Consider the following 16,474-nt stretch of genomic DNA (forward strand, 5'->3'; position numbering starts at 1 on the left):
GGACTTCGTTCACCTCTCCCTGTGAGGACCTCATTCCATTCTCCCTGTGAGGACCTTGTTCCCGTCTCCCTGTGAGGACATCATTCAACTCTCCCTGTGAGGACCTCTTTCCCCTCTCCCTGTGAGGACTTCATTCCCCTCTCCCTTTGAGGATCTCGTTTCCCTCTCCCTGTGAGGATCTCGTTCCCCTCTCCCTGTGAGGACCTCATTCCCATCTCCCTGTGAGGACCACATTCCCCTCTCCCTTCGAGGACCTCATTGCTCTCTCCCTGTGAGGACCTCATTCCCCTCTCCCTTTAAGGATCTCATTCCCCTCTCCCTGTGAGGACCTCGTTCCTCTCTCACTGTGAGGACCTCGTTCTACTCTACATGTGTGGATATTGTTCCTCTTTCCTTGTGAGGACGTCGTTCCCCTCTCCCTGTCAGGAACTCATTCACCTCTCTCTGTGAGGACCTTGTTCTATTCTCCCTGTGAGGACCTTGTTCACCTCCCCCTCTGTGGACCATGTTCACCTCTCCCTGTGAGGACCTCGTTACCCTCTTCCTGTCAGGACCTCGTTCCCCTCTCCCGCTGAGCCCTTTGTTCCCCTCTCCCTGTCAGGACCTCGTTCCCCTCCCCCGCTGAGGTCGTCATTCCCCTCTCCCTGTCAGGACCTCGTTCTCCTCTCCCGCTGAGGTCGTCATTCCCCTCTATCTGTGAGGAACTCATTCAACTCTCCCCCTGAGGACCTCGTTCCATTCTCCCTGTGAGGAACTCGTTCCATTCTCCCTGTGAGGACCTCATTCCATTCTCCCTTTGAGGACCTCGATCCCCTCTCACTGCGAGGACCTCGTTCACCTCTCCCTGTGAGGACCTCGTTGACCTCTCCCTGTTAGGACCTTTGTCCTCTTTCCCTGTGAGGACATTGTTCCTCTTTCTGTGTGAGGACCACATTTACCTCTCGCTCTGAGGACCTTGTTCCCTTGTCTCTGCGAGGTCCTTGTTCCTCTTTCCCTGTGAGGACCTCATTCCCCTCTCCCTTTGAGGATCTTGTTCCCCTCTCCCTGTGAGGAACCCGTTCCCCTCTTCCTGTGAGGATATCATTCCCTCTCCCTGTGAGGATCTTGTTCCCCTCTCCCTGTGAGGACCTCGTTCCCATCTCCCTGTGAGGACCACATCCCCCTCTCCCTGTCAGGACCTCGTTCCCCTCTCCCACTGAGCACCTCATTCTCCTCTCCGTGTGAGGACCTTGTTCCCCTCTTCCTGTCAAGACCTCATCACCCTCTCCCTGTGAGGATCATCTTCCTCTTTCCTTGTGAGGACGTCGTTCCCCTCTCCCTGTCAGGAACTCGTTCACCTCTCTCTGTGAAGACCTTGTTCCATTCTCCCTGTGAGGACTACATTCCCCACTCCCTATGAGGAACTCGTTCCCCTCTCCCTGCGAGGACCACATTCCCCTCTCCCTGTGAGGACCTCATTCCAGTCTCCCTGGGAGGACTACATTCCCCACTCCCTGTCAGGACCGCATTCCTTCTCCCTGTGAGGACCTTGTTCCCTTCTCTCCCCACGAGGACTACATTCCCCACTCCCTGTCAGGACCTCATCCCCCTCTCCCTTTGAGCCCTTCGTTCCCCTCTACCTGTGAGGAACTCATTCAACCCTCCCCCTGAGGACCTCGTTCCCCTCTCACTGCGTGGTCCTCGTTCCATTCTCCATGTGAGGACCTGATTCCCCTCTCCCGGTCAGGACCTCAATCCCCATCCCTGTGAGGACCTCATTCCCCTCTCCCTTTGAGGACCTTATTCCAATTTCTCTGTGAGCTGCTTGTTCCTCTCTCCCTGTGAGGACCTCATCACCCTCTCCCTGTGAGGACCTTCTTCCTCTTTCCCTGTGAGGACCTCGTTCCCCTCTCCCTGTGAGGACCTCGTTCCCCTCTCCCTGTGAAGACCTCGTTCCCCTCTCCCTGTGAGGACCTCATTCAACTCTCCCCCTGAGGACCTCGTTCCCCTCTCCCTGTGAGGACCTCGTTCCCCTCTCCCTGTGAGGACCTTCTTCCTCCTTCCCTGTGAGGACATCGTTCCCCTCTCCCTGTGAGGATCTTGTTCCACTTTCTCTGTGAGAACCTTGTTCCCCTCTCCCTGTGAGGACCTCGTTCCCCTCTCCCTGTGAGGACCTCGTTCCCCTTTCCCTGCGAGGACCTCATTCAACTCTCCCCCTGAGGACCTCGTTCCCCTCTCCCTGCGTGGACGTCGTTCCATTCTCCCTGTGAGGACCTCATTCCCCTCTCCCTGTCAGGACCTCATTCCCCATCCCTGTGAGGACCTCATTCAACTCTCCCTGTGAGTACCTTGCTCTTCTTTCCCTGTGAGGACCACATTTATGTCTCATTGCGAGGACCTTGTTGCCCTCTTCCTGTGAGGACCCCATTCCCCTCTCCATGAAAGGACCTCATTCCCCTCTCCTGAGAAGACCTTGATCCCCTCGCTCTGTGAGGTCCTTGTTCCTCTTTCACTGTGAGGACCTCATTCCCCTCTCCCTCTGTGGACCATATTCTTCCTTCCATGTGAGGGTCTCATTCCTGTCTCCCTGCGAGGACCTTATTCCTTTCTCCCTTTGAGGACCTCGTTCCCCTCACCCTGTGAGGACCTCATTCCTCTCTCCCTGTGAGGAACTTGTTTTCCTTAACCTGTGAGGACCTCGTTCATCTCTCCCTGTTAGGAACTCGTTCCATTCTCCATGTGAGGACCTCATTCCCCAATCTCTGTGAGGACCTCATTCCTCTCTCCCTGTGAGAACCTCGTTCCACTCTCCCTGTGAGGACCTCATCACCCTCTCCCTGTGAGGATCTTCTTCCTCTTTCCTTGTGAGGACCACATTCCACTCTCCCTGTGAGGACCTTGTTTTCCTTTACGTGTGAGGACCTCGTTCACCTCTCCCTGTTAGGAACTCGTTCCATTCTCCATGTGATGACCTCATTCCCCAGTCCCTGTGAGGACCTTGTTCCACTTTCCCTGTGAGAACCTTATTCCCCTCTCCCTGTGAGGACCTCATCACCCTCTCCCTGTGAGGCAGAGCGGGGCTATAAAAGGCCCCAGAGACCAGGTAAGGCCTCACAGCATCGGCGGGAAACTCGAGCGGCAGAGTGGGGCTATAAAAGGCCCCAGAGACCAGGTAAGGCCTCACAGCGTCGGCGGGAATCTCGAGCGGCAGAGCGGGGCTATAAAAGGCCCCAGAGACCAGGTAAGGTGTACCAGTCTCCGAACTCGGAACTCGGAGGGAAGGAGAGAGGTAAAAAGTAATCCAAGTGTGACGTCACCAGAAAGCGGGTAAGTGATTGGTTGGTAAGTATTTCTCTCTTTTTAAAGCTTAAACTCTGTGGTTTATAGTTTCTAAGGTGCGATATTCATCATCTAGAATCGGAGCAGAGGGTATTTAAAAATAATATTAATAAATGTAATTAATTACATAGAATGGGAGATCAGGTGATGTGTTGCTGCTGCAATATGTGGGAGCTGGTGGACACCATTGATGCTCACGGTGATCACATTTGCAGTAAGTGTTGGCTGCTCGAGGAATTCTGGCTCCGTGTTGAAGAGCTGGAGTCCGAGCTTCAAACAGTGAGACACATCAGGGAGGGGGAGAGTTACCTGGACTCTGTGTATCAGGAGGTAGTCACACCAATTAGATTAATTAATTCAGATGTAGCCCGTGGCCAGGGTCAGGATGGTGTGACTAGAAGTGAGGCAGGTACGGGGATCCAGGAGGTAGTGTTGGAGGAGCCGCAGCCCTTGCTCTTGTCCAACAGGTTTGAGGCTCTTACTCCCTGTGAGGATGGAAACAGGGACTGCGGGAAGGATGAGCAACCTGGCCACAGCACCGTGGAGCAGGGGGCCATTCAAGTGGGGGGAGTTAAAAGAAATGTTGTAGTGGTAGGGGATAGTATCGTTAGGGGGATAGATAGAGTTCTTTGCAGCCGAGAGCGAGAGTCCCGAAGGCTGTGTTGCCTGCCCGGTGCTAGAGTTAAGGACATCTCCTCTGGGCTGGAGAGAAACCTGGAGTGGGAGGGGGAGGATCCAGTTGTCGTGGTAAATGTTGGTACCAACGACATAGATAGGACAAGGAAGGAGGTTCTGCTGAGGGAGTTTGAGCAGCTAGGGGCCAAATTAAAAAGCAGACCCACAAGGGTAATAATCTCTGGATTACTACCTGCGCCACGTGCAAATTTGGCTAGGGTAAATAAAATTAGAGAGTTAAATGCGTGGCTCAAAGACTGGTGTGGGAGAAATGGGTTTTGCTTCCTGGGACACTGGCATCAGTACTGGGACAGGAGAGAGCTGTTCCGTTGGGACGGACTTCACTTGGCCAGTGCTGGGACTAGAATGCTGGCGAATCGAATAACTAGGGCTGTAGAGAGGGCTTTAAACTAATTAGTGGGGGGGAGGCTTTAAGAGAGCGAAAAATAAAAATGACAGCGGAGAAGGCAATAGAGCAAGGTAGCAGTGGGGGAATTAAAAACCAGAGCATGTCAGGAAGGGACAGAATGTATAATGATAAAGGTAAAGTAGTAAAAGGGGTAAAAGCAGGAATAAATTGTCAGAAAACATATTTGAAAGTTGTTTATCTGAATGCACGCAGCATTCGTAACAAAATTGACGAGTTGACGGTACAAATAACTACACATGGGTATGATCTGGTGGCCATTACGGAAACATGGCTGCAAGATAATCATGACTGGGAACTAAACATACAAGGGTATTTGACAATTAGGAAGGAAAGGGAGGTGGGGTTGCTATGTTAATCAAGGATGGAATCACTGCAATAGTCAGAAATGATATTGGGTCAAGGGATCAGGATAGTGAAACAGTTTGGGTGGAGATAAGGGATAATAAGGGGAAAAAGTCACTAGTGGGCGTAGTCTATAGGCCTCCTAACAGTTGCAACTCTGTTGGTCGGAGTATAAATCAGGAAATAGTTGGGGCTTGTAATAAGGGAACAGCTATAATCATGGGGGATTTTAACTTTCATATTGACTGGATTAATAAAATTGGGCATGGCAGCATTGAGGAAGAATTCATAGAGTGTATTAGGGACGGGTTCCTTGAGCAGTATGTAACTGAACCAACCAGGGGGCAGGCAATCTTAGATCTGGTCCTGTGTAATGAGACAGGATTAATAAAAAATGTCCTAGTAAAGGATCCCCTTGGAATGAGTGACCATAATATGGTTGAATTCCAAATTCAGTTTGAGGGTGAGAGAGTTGGATCTCAAACCAGCATACTAAGCTTAAATAAAGGTGACTATGAAGGTATGAGAGTAGAATTGACTAAAGTGGACTGGGAAAACAGATTAAAGTGTGAGACGGTATAAGAGCAGTGGTCTACATTCAAGGAGATATTTCACATCTTTCAAGATAAATATATTCCACTGAGGAAAAAGGGGAGTAAAAGAAAAGACAGCCATCCGTGGCTTAGTAAAGTAATAAAGGATAGTATCTGACTGAAAACAAGGGCATATAAAGTAGCCAAATCTAGTGGGAGGATAGAAGATTGGGAAGCATTTAAAAGCCAGCAAACAATAACTAAAAGATTAATTAAGAAAGGGAAGATAGATTATGAAAGTAAACTAGCAAAAAATATAAAAACAGATAGCAAGAGTTTCTACAGCTATATAAAAAGAAAAAGGGTGGCTAAAGTGAACGTTGGTCCCTTAGAGGATGGGACCGGGAAACTAGTGGTGGGGAACATGGAGATGGCAAAGACGCTGAACAAATATTTTGTATCAGTCTTTACAGTAGAGGACACTAAAAATATCCCAACACTGGACAAACAAGGGGCAATGGGGGGGGGGGGGCGGCGGGGAGGAGCTAAACACGATTAAAATCACTAAGGAGATGGTACTCAGTAAAATAATGGGACTTAAGGCGATAAATCCCCCGGACCTGATGGCCTACATCCTAGGGTCTTGAGAGAAGTGACGGTAGGGATTGTGGATGCATTGGTGATCATTTTCCAGAACTCCCTGGACTCAGGAAAGGTCCCGGCAGATTGGAAAACTGCTAATGTAACACCCTTATTTAAGAAGGGAAGTAGACAAAAAGCTGGAAACTATAGGCCAGTTAGCCTAACATGTTGGAGTCCATTATTAAGGAAACAGTACCAGAGCATTTGGATAAACATAATTTAATAGGACAGAGTCAGCATGGTTTTACGAAGGGGAAGTCATGTTTGACAAATTTGCTCGAATTCTTTGAGGATGTAACATACAGGGTGGATAAAGGGGAACCAGTGAATGTAGTGTATTTGGACTTCCAAAAGGCATTTGACAAGGTTCCACACAAAAGATTACTGATCAAGATAAAAAATCACGGGATTGGGGGTAATATACTGGCATGGGTGGAAGATTGGCTATCTAACAGAAAACAAAGAGTTGGGATAAATGGTTCGTTCTCGGGCTGGCAATCAGTAACTAGTGGTGTTCCGCAGGGGTCAGTGCTGGGACCCCAACTCTTTACAATCTATATTAACGATTTGGAGGAAGGGACCGAGTGCAACATATCCAAGTTTGCCGACGATACAAAGATGGGAGGGAAAGCAGTGAGTGAGGAGGACATAAAAAACCTGCAAAAGGACATAGACAGGCTAAGTGAGTGGGCAAAGATTTGGCAGATGCAATATAATGTTGGAAAGTGTGAGGTTATGCACTTTGGCAGAAAAAATCAAAGAGCAAGTTATTATCTAAATGGAGAGAAACTGCAAAGTGCTACAGTACAAAGGGATCTGTGGGTCCTGGTGCATGAAACACAAAAAGTTAGTATGCAGGTGCAGCAGGTGATCAGGAAGGCCAATGGAATCTTGGCTTTTATTGCAAGGGGGATGGAGTATAAAAACAGGGAAGTCTTGCTGTAGTTATACAGGGTATTGGTGAGGCCACACCTGGAATACTGCGTGCAGTTTTGGTTTCCATATTTAAGAAAAGATATACTTGCTCTCGAGGCAGTTCAGAGAAGGTTCACTCGGTTGATTCCAGAGATGAGGGGGTTGACGTATAAGGAAAGGTTGAGTAGGTTGGGACTCTACTCATTGGAGTTCAGAAGAATGAGAGGTGATCTTATCGAAACATGTAAGATTGTGAGGGGGCTTGATCGGGTGGATGCAGTGAGGATGTTTCCACTGATGGGTGAGACTAGAACTAGGGGGCATAATCTTAGAATAAGGGGCTGCCCTTTCAAAACTGAGATGAGGAGAAACTTCTTCACTCAGAGAGTAGTAAATCTATGGAATTTGCTACCCCAGAGAGCTGTGGAAGCTGCAACATTAAATAAATTTAAAATGGAGATAGACATTTTCCTAGCAGATAAGGGAATTAGGGGTTAAGGGGAGAGGGCAGGGAAGTGGACGTGAGTCTAGATTCAGATCAGCCATGATCCTATTGAATGGCGGAGCAGGCCCGAGGGGCCGTATGGCCTACTCCTGCTCCTACTTCTTATGTTCTTATGTTCTTCCTCTTTCCTTGTGAGGACCACATTCCACTCTTCCTGTGAGGACCTTGTTTTCCTTTACGTGTGAGGACCTTGTTCACCTCTCCCTGTTAGGAACTCGTTCCATTCTCCATGTGAGGACCTCATTCCCCAATCTCTGTGAGGACCTTGTTCCCCTCTCGCTGTGAGGACCTCATCACCCTCTCCCTGTGAGGATCTTCTTCCTCTTTCCCTGTGAGGACTGCATTCCACTCTCCCTGTCAGGACCGCATTCCTTCTCCCTGTGAGGACCTCGTTCCCTTCTCTCCCCACGAGGACCACATTCACCTCTCCCTGTGAGGACAACTTTCCCCTCTCCCTGTCAGACCCTCATCCCCCTCTCCCTCTGAGCCCTTCGTTCCCCTCTACTAGTGAGGAACTCATTCAACTCTCCCTCTGAGGACCCTATTCCCCTCTCCCTGCGCCTTTCATTCTCCCTGTGAGAACCTCATTCCTTTCTCCCTGTGAGGACCTTATTCCACTTTCTCTATGAGCTGTTTTTTCCTCTCTCCCTGTGAGGACCTCATTCCCCTCTCCCTGTGAGGACCTTATTCCACTTTCTCTGTGAGCTGCTTTTTCCTCGCTCCCTGTGAGGACCTCATCACCCTCTCCCTGTGAGGACCTTATTCCACTTTCCTTGTGAGGACGTCGTTCCCCTCTCCCTGTGAGGACCTCATTCACTTCTCCCTGTGAGGACCTCGTTCCCCTCTCCCTGTGAGGACCTCATTCCCCTCTCCTGAGAAGACCTTGATCCCCTCGCTCTGTGAGGTCCTTGTTCCTCTTTCCCTGTGAGGACCTCATTCCCCTCTCCCTCTGTGGACCATATTCTTCCTTCCATGTGAGGGTCTCATTCCTGTCTCCCTGCGAGGACCTTATTCCCCTCTCCCTGTGAGGATCTCGTTCCCCTCTCCCTGTGAGGAACTCGTTCCCCTCTCCCTGTGAAGACCACATCCCCCTCTCACTTTGAGGACCTCATTGCTCTCTCCCTGTGAGGACCTTTTTCCTTTCTCCCTTTGAGGACCTTGTTCACCTCTCCCTGTTAGGAACTCGTTCCATTCTCCATGTGAGGACCTCATTCCCCTCTCTCTGTGAGGACCTTGTTCCCCTCTCGCTGTGAGGACCTCATCACCCTCTCTCTGTGAGGACCTTGTTCCCCTCTCGCTGTGAGGACCTCATCACCCTCTCCCTGTGAGGATCTTCTTCCTCTTTCCTTGTGAGGACTACATTCCACTCTCCCTGTCAGGACCGCATTCCTTCTCCCTGAGAAGACCTCGTTCCCTTCTCTCCCCACGAGGGCCACATTCACCTCTCCCTGTGAGGACCTCATTCCATTCTCCCTGTGAGGACTACATTCCCCCCTCCCTGTCAGACGCTCATCCCCCTCTCCCTCTGCGCCCTTCGTTCCCCTTTACCTGTGAGGAACTCATTCACCTCTCCCTGTGAGGACCTCATTTCCTTCTCCCTGTGAGGACCTTATTCCACTTTCTCTGTGAGCTGCTTTTTCCTCTCTCCCTGTGAGGACCTCATTCCCCTCTCCCTGTGAGGACCTTCTTCCTCTTTCCTTGTGAGGACGTCGTTCCCCTCTCCCTATGAGGACCTCATTCACTTCTCCCTGTGAGGACCTCATTCACTTCTCCCTGTCAGACCTCATTACCCTCTCCCTGTCAGGCCTCACTACCCTCTCCCTGTGAGGACCTCATTCCCATCTGCTTGTGAGGACATCATTTAACTCTCCCTGTGAGGAACTTGCTCCTCTTTCCCTGTGAGGACCTTGTTCCTCTTTCCGTGTGAGGACCACATTCCCCTCGCCCGGTGAGGACCTCGTTCCCCTCTCCCTGTGAGGACCTCTTTCCTTTCTCCCTGAGGACATTATTCCAGTCTCTCTGTGAGGTCCTTGTTTCTCTTTCCCTGTGATGACCTCATTCTCCTCTCCCTGTGTGGACCATATTGTTCTTTCCATGTGAGAGCCTCATCCCTGTCTCCCTGCGAGGACCTCATTCCCCTCTCCCTGTGAGGACATCGTTCCCATCTCCCTGTGAGGACCACATCCCCCTCTCCCTTCGTGGATCTCATTGCTCTCTCCCTGTGAGGACCTCATCCCCTTCTCCCTTTGAGGACCTCATTCCCCTCTCCCTGTGAGGACTTTTTCTCCTCTCCCTGTGAGGACCTCATTCCCCTCTCCCTGTGAGGACCTCATTCCCCTCTCCCTGTGAGGTACTCATTCCTCTCTCCCTGTGAGGACCTCATTCCCCTCTCCCTGTGAGGACCTCATTCCTCTCTCCCTGTGAGGACCTTGTTCCCCTCTCCCTGTGAGGACCTCATTCCTCTCTCCCTTTGAGGACCTCATTCCCCTCTCCCTGTGAGGTACTCATTCCTCTATCCCTGTGAGGACCTTGTTCCCCTCTCCCTGTGAGGACCTCATTCCTCTCTCCCTGTGAGGACCTTGTTCCCCTCTCCCTGTGAGGACCTCATTCCTCTCTCCCTTTGAGGACCTCATTCCCCTCTCCCTGTGAGGTACTCATTCCTCTCTCCCTGTGAGGACCTCATTCCTCTATCCCTGTAAGGACCTTGTTCCCCTCTCCCTGTGAGGACCTCATTCCTCTCTCCCTGTGAGGACCTCATTCCTCTCTCCCTGTGAGGACCTCATTCCTCTATCCCTGTGAGGACCTTGTTCCCCTCTCCCTGTGAGGACCTCATTCCTCTCTCCCTGTGAGGACCTCATTCCTCTATCCCTGTGAGGACCTTGTTCCCCTCTCCCTGTGAGGACCTTGTTCCCCTCGCCCTGTGAGGACCTCATTCCTCTCTCCCTGTGATGACCTTGTTCCCCTCTCCCTGTGAAGACCTCCTTTCATTCTCCCCCGCTTGCAACCTGCTCCCCTCCCCCTGCTCGTACGCTGCTCCCCACTTCCCGCTCCGACTCTGCTCCACTCTGCCTGTTTCCCGCTCGGACCCTGCTCCTCGCTCCCTGTTTGGACCCTCTTCCTACTTGTGAGCTCGTTTCCAGGGTCAGTAAATTTGCGGAATCGTTGATAGTTCCCAGTGCAGCTTTCACCTTGCGCAAGAAGGTAGCCGGATGGATTAAACAGATGTGGCCCCTTAAAGGCAAGTGGCCACGTAATAGAGGGTGCAGAGGAGATTTACTAGAATGGTACTAGGGATGAAGGACTTCAGTCACGTGGAGAGACTGGAGAAGCTGGTGTTGTTCTCCTTCGAGCAGTGAAGGTTAAGGAGAGATTTGATAGAGGTGTTCAAAATCATGAGTGGTTTTGACAGACTAAATAAGGAGAAACTGCTTCCAGTGGCAGGAGAGTCGGTAACCAGAAGACACAGTATGAAGATAATTGGCAAAAGAACCAGAGGGGGAGATTAAGAGAATATCTTTATGCAGCGAGATGTTGTGATCTGGAATGCTCTGCCTGAAAGGGCGGTGGAAGAAGATTCAATAGTAACTTTCAAAAGGGAATTGGATAAATACTTGAACAGCAAAAATGTTCAGACCTATTGGGAAAGAGCGGGGGAGTGGGACTAATTGGGAATGGCCTCCTTCTGTGCTGTTAGATTCTATAAGGAGCAAGCGTTTGCCGAGGGGGAGGGGAGATGACTGGAGGGATGATCTATTTGAAAGGTCAGGCCCTCACCTCGATGGTGCGTTGAAGCGGGTCGACGATCTGCCAGACGGCCAGCGTGAGGACGTCGATGGCGAGCAGCACGCTCACCGTGGCGTACAGCTTCCAGGGCTCCAGGTGCTGTGGGACGGCAGAGCAAAGCAAGGTTAGAGTCAGGCCGACGGTTCAGTCCGCCACACAGGCGGCTCAGTATTCAGTGTATGTGGAGTGAAAGGAGGGGAGGGTTTCTACAGGCAGAGGAGGAGATGATGTCGGTCACATGAGAAACACCATTCAAATTAGATGTGTAGGGCAGACACTGTCCTTTCACCCTCTGGGACTGGGTGGTGCAGTGGGTCAGAAACTGTCCTTTCCCCCTCTGGGACTGGGTGGTGCAGTGGGTCAGACACTGTCCTTTCACCCTCTGGGATTGGGTGGTGCAGTGGGTCAGACACTGTCCTTTCCCCCTCTGGGACTGGGAGGTGCAGTGGGTCAGACACTGTCCTTTCCCCCTCTGGGACTGGTTGGTGCAGTGGGTCAGACACTGTCCTTTCCCCCTCTGGGACTGGCTGGTGCAGTGGGTCAGACACTGTCCTTTCCCTCTCTGGGACTGAGTGGTGCAGTGGGTCACACACTGTCCTTTCCCCCTCTGGGACTGGGCAGTGCAGTGGGTCAGACACTGTCCTTTACCCTCTGGGACTGGGTGGTGCAGTGGGTCAGACACTGTCCTTTCCCCCTCTGGGAATGGGCGATGCAGTTGGTCAGACACTGTCCTTTCCCTCTCTGGGACTGGGTGCTGCAGTGGGTCAGTCCCTGTCCTTTCCCTCTCTGGGACTGGGTGGTGCAGTGTGTCAGGCACTGTCCTTTCCTCTGGGACTGGGTGGTGCAGTGTGTCAGACACTGTCCTTTCCCCCTCTGGGACTGGGTGGTGCAGTGGGTCAGACACTGTCCTTTCCCCCTCTGGGACTGGGTGGTGCAGTGGGTCAGACACTGTCATTTCCCCCTCTGGGACTGGGTGGTGCAGTGGGTCAGACACTGTCCTTTCCCCCTGTGGGACTGGGTGGTGCGGTGGGTCAGACACTGTCCTTTCCCTCTGGGACTGAGTGGTGCAGTGGGTCAGACACTGTCCTTTCCCCCTCTGGGAATGGGCGATGCACTTGGTCAGACACTGTCCTTTCCCTCTCTGGGACTGGATGGTGCAGTGTGTCAGACACTGTCCTTTCCTCTGGGACTGGGTGGTGCAGTGTGTCAGACACTGTCCTTTCCTCTGGGACTGGGTGGTGCAGTGGGTCAGACACTGTCCTTTCCCCCTCTGGGACTGGGCGGTGCAGTGGGTCAGACACTGTCCTTTCCCCCTCTGGGACTGGGTGGTGCAGTGGGTCAGACACTGTCCTTTCCCCCTCTGGGACTGGGCGGTGCAGTGGGTCAGACACTGTCCTTTCCCCTTGTGGGACTGGGTGGTGCGGTGGGTCAGACACTGTCCTTTCCCTCTGGGACTGAGTGGTGCAGTGGGTCAGACACTGTCCTTTCCCCCTCTGGGAATGGGCAATGCAGTTGGTCAGACACTGTCCTTTCCCTCTCTGGGACTGGGTGCTGCAGTGGTTCAGACACTGTCCTTTCCCTCTCTGGGACTGGATGGTGCAGTGTGTCAGACACTGTCCTTTCCTCTGGGACTGGGTGGTGCAGTGTGTCAGACACTGTCCTTTCCTCTGGGACTGGGTGGTGCAGTGGGTCAGACACTGTCCTTTCCCCCTCTGGGACTGGGCGGTGCAGTGGGTCAGACACTGTCCTTTCCCCCTCTGGGACTGGGTGGTGCAGTGGGTCAGACACTGTCCTTTCCCCCTCTGGGACTGGGCGGTGCAGTGGGTCAGACACTGTCCTTTCCCCCTCTGGGACTGGGCGGTGCAGTGGGTCAGACACTGTCCTTTCCCCCTCTGGGACGGGCGGTGCAGTGGGTCAGACATTGTCCTTTCCCACTCTGGGACTGGGCGGTGTGGTGGGTCAGACACTGTCCCTTCCCCCTCTGGGACTGGGCGGTGCAGTGGGTCAGACACTGTCCTTTCCCACTCTGGGACTGGGCGGTGCGGTGGGTCAGACACTGTCCTTTCCCCCTCTGGGACTGAGTGGTGCAGTGTGTCAGACACTGTCCTTTCCCCCTCTGGGACTGGGCGGTGCAGTGGGTCAGACACTGTCCTTTCACCCTCTGGGACTGGGTGGTGCAGTGGGTCAGACACTGTCCTTTCACCCTCTGGGACTGGGTGGTGCAGTGGGTCAGACACTGTCCTTTCCCCCTCTGGGACTGGGTGGTGCAGTGGGTCAGACACTGTCCTTTCCTCCTCTGGGACTGGGTGGTGCAGTGGGTCAGACACTGTCCTTTCCCCCTGTGAGACAGGGTGGTGTAGTGGGTCAGACACTGTCCTTTCCCCCTCTGGGAATGGGCGATGCAGTTGGTCAGACACTGTCCTTTCCCCCTCTGGGACTGGGTGGTGCAGTGGGTCAGACACTGTCCTTTCCCCCTCTGGGACTGGGCGGTGCAGTGGGTCAGACACTGCCCTTTCCCCCTCTGGGACTGGGCGGTGCAGTGGGTCAGACACTGTCCTTTCCCCCTCTGGGACGGGCGGTGCAGTGGGTCAGACACTGTCCCTTCCCCCTCTGGGACTGGGCAGTGCAGTGGGTCAGACACTGTCCTTTCCCACTCTGGGACTGGGCGGTGCGGTGGGTCAGACACTGTCCTTTCCCCCTCTGGGACTGGCTGGTGCAGTGGGTCAGACACTGTCCTTTCCCTCTCTGGGACTGAGTGGTGCAGTGGGTCACACACTGTCCTTTCCCCCTCTGGGACTGGGCAGTGCAGTGGGTCAGACACTGTCCTTTACCCTCTGGGACTGGGTGGTGCAGTGGGTCAGACACTGTCCTTTCCCCCTCTGGGAATGGGCGATGCAGTTGGTCAGACACTGTCCTTTCCCTCTCTGGGACTGGGTGCTGCAGTGGGTCAGTCCCTGTCCTTTCCCTCTCTGGGACTGGGTGGTGCAGTGTGTCAGGCACTGTCCTTTCCTCTGGGACTGGGTGGAGCAGTGTGTCAGACACTGTCCTTTCCCCCTCTGGGACTGGGTGGTGCAGTGGGTCAGACACTGTCCTTTCCCCCTCTGGGACTGGGTGGTGCAGTGGGTCAGACACTGTCATTTCCCCCTCTGGGACTGGGTGGTGCAGTGGGTCAGACACTGTCCTTTCCCCCTGTGGGACTGGGTGGTGCGGTGGGTCAGACACTGTCCTTTCCCTCTGGGACTGAGTGGTGCAGTGGGTCAGACACTGTCCTTTCCCCCTCTGGGAATGGGCGATGCAGTTGGTCAGACACTGTCCTTTCCCTCTCTGGGACTGGATGGTGCAGTGTGTCAGACACTGTCCTTTCCTCTGGGACTGGGTGGTGCAGTGTGTCAGACACTGTCCTTTCCTCTGGGACTGGGTGGTGCAGTGGGTCAGACACTGTCCTTTCCCCCTCTGGGACTGGGCGGTGCAGTGGGTCAGACACTGTCCTTTCCCCCTCTGGGACTGGGTGGTGCAGTGGGTCAGACACTGTCCTTTCCCCCTCTGGGACTGGGCGGTGCAGTGGGTCAGACACTGTCCTTTCCCCCTGTGGGACTGGGTGGTGCGGTGGGTCAGACACTGTCCTTTCCCTCTGGGACTGAGTGGTGCAGTGGGTCAGACACTGTCCTTTCCCCCTCTGGGAATGGGCGATGCAGTTGGTCAGACACTGTCCTTTCCCTCTCTGGGACTGGGTGCTGCAGTGGTTCAGACACTGTCCTTTCCCTCTCTGGGACTGGATGGTGCAGTGTGTCAGACACTGTCCTTTCCTCTGGGACTGGGTGGTGCAGTGTGTCAGACACTGTCCTTTCCTCTGGGACTGGGTGGTGCAGTGGGTCAGACACTGTCCTTTCCCCCTCTGGGACTGGGCGGTGCAGTGGGTCAGACACTGTCCTTTCCCCCTCTGGGACTGGGTGGTGCAGTGGGTCAGACACTGTCCTTTCCCCCTCTGGGACTGGGCGGTGCAGTGGGTCAGACACTGTCCTTTCCCCCTCTGGGACTGGGCGGTGCAGTGGGTCAGACACTGTCCTTTCCCCCTCTGGGACGGGCGGTGCAGTGGGTCAGACATTGTCCTTTCCCACTCTGGGACTGGGCGGTGTGGTGGGTCAGACACTGTCCCTTCCCCCTCTGGGACTGGGCGGTGCAGTGGGTCAGACACTGTCCTTTCCCACTCTGGGACTGGGCGGTGCGGTGGGTCAGACACTGTCCTTTCCCCCTCTGGGACTGAGTGGTGCAGTGTGTCAGACACTGTCCTTTCCCCCTCTGGGACTGGGCGGTGCAGTGGGTCAGACACTGTCCTTTCACCCTCTGGGACTGGGTGGTGCAGTGGGTCAGACACTGTCCTTTCACCCTCTGGGACTGGGTGGTGCAGTGGGTCAGACACTGTCCTTTCCCCCTCTGGGACTGGGTGGTGCAGTGGGTCAGACACTGTCCTTTCCTCCTCTGGGACTGGGTGGTGCAGTGGGTCAGACACTGTCCTTTCCCCCTGTGAGACAGGGTGGTGTAGTGGGTCAGACACTGTCCTTTCCCCCTCTGGGAATGGGCGATGCAGTTTGTCAGACACTGTCCTTTCCCCCTCTGGGACTGGGTGGTGCAGTGGGTCAGACACTGTCCTTTCCCCCTCTGGGACTGGGCGGTGCAGTGGGTCAGACACTGCCCTTTCCCCCTCTGGGACTGGGCGGTGCAGTGGGTCAGACACTGTCCTTTCCCCCTCTGGGACGGGCGGTGCAGTGGGTCAGACACTGTCCCTTCCCCCTCTGGGACTGGGCAGTGCAGTGGGTCAGACACTGTCCTTTCCCACTCTGGGACTGGGCGGTGCGGTGGGTCAGACACTGTCCTTTCCCCCTCTGGGACTGAGTGTTGCAGTGTGTCAGACACTGTCCTTTCCCCCTCTGGGACTGGGCGGTGCAGTGGGTCAGACACTGTCCTTTCCCTCTCTGGGACTGGATGGTGCAGTGTGTCAGACACTGTCCTTTCCTCTGGGACTGGGTGGTGCAGTGTGTCAGACACTGTCCTTTCCCCCTCTGGGACTGGGTGGTGCAGTGGGTCAGACACTGTCCTTTCCCCCTCTGGGACGGGCGGTGCAGTGGGTCAGACACTGTCCTTTTCCACTCTGGGACTGGGCGGTGCGGTGGGTCATACACTGTCCCTTCCCCCTCTGGGACTGGGCGGTGCAGTGGGTCAGACACTGTCCTTTCCCCGTCTGGGACTGGGTGGTGCAGTGGGTCAGACACTGTCATTTCCCCCTCTGGGACTGGGCGGTGCAGTGGGTCAGACACTGTCCTTTCCCCCTCT

At 54.0% G+C, this 16,474-nt stretch overlaps 1 protein-coding gene across 2 annotated transcripts in view; it reads right to left on the reverse strand.

Annotated features, from left to right (window-relative positions):
- LOC147095868 (gamma-aminobutyric acid type B receptor subunit 1-like) overlaps positions 1 to 16,474 on the reverse strand; it is a 162,414-nt gene that overhangs the window by 25,918 nt on the left and 120,022 nt on the right. For both annotated transcript variants that reach the window (XM_085974875.1, XM_085974876.1), the window contains exon 13: positions 11,135 to 11,242. In XM_085974875.1, the coding sequence (XP_085831001.1) occupies positions 11,135 to 11,242 (108 nt within the window). The remainder of the gene's footprint in view (positions 1 to 11,134; positions 11,243 to 16,474) is intronic.

The sequence above is a fragment of the Somniosus microcephalus genome, unplaced genomic scaffold (assembly GCF_052327205.1).
Source record: "Somniosus microcephalus isolate GS21.2 unplaced genomic scaffold, FLI_Smic_1.0 unresolved_chr1, whole genome shotgun sequence".
Lineage (NCBI taxonomy): Eukaryota > Metazoa > Chordata > Chondrichthyes > Squaliformes > Somniosidae > Somniosus > Somniosus microcephalus.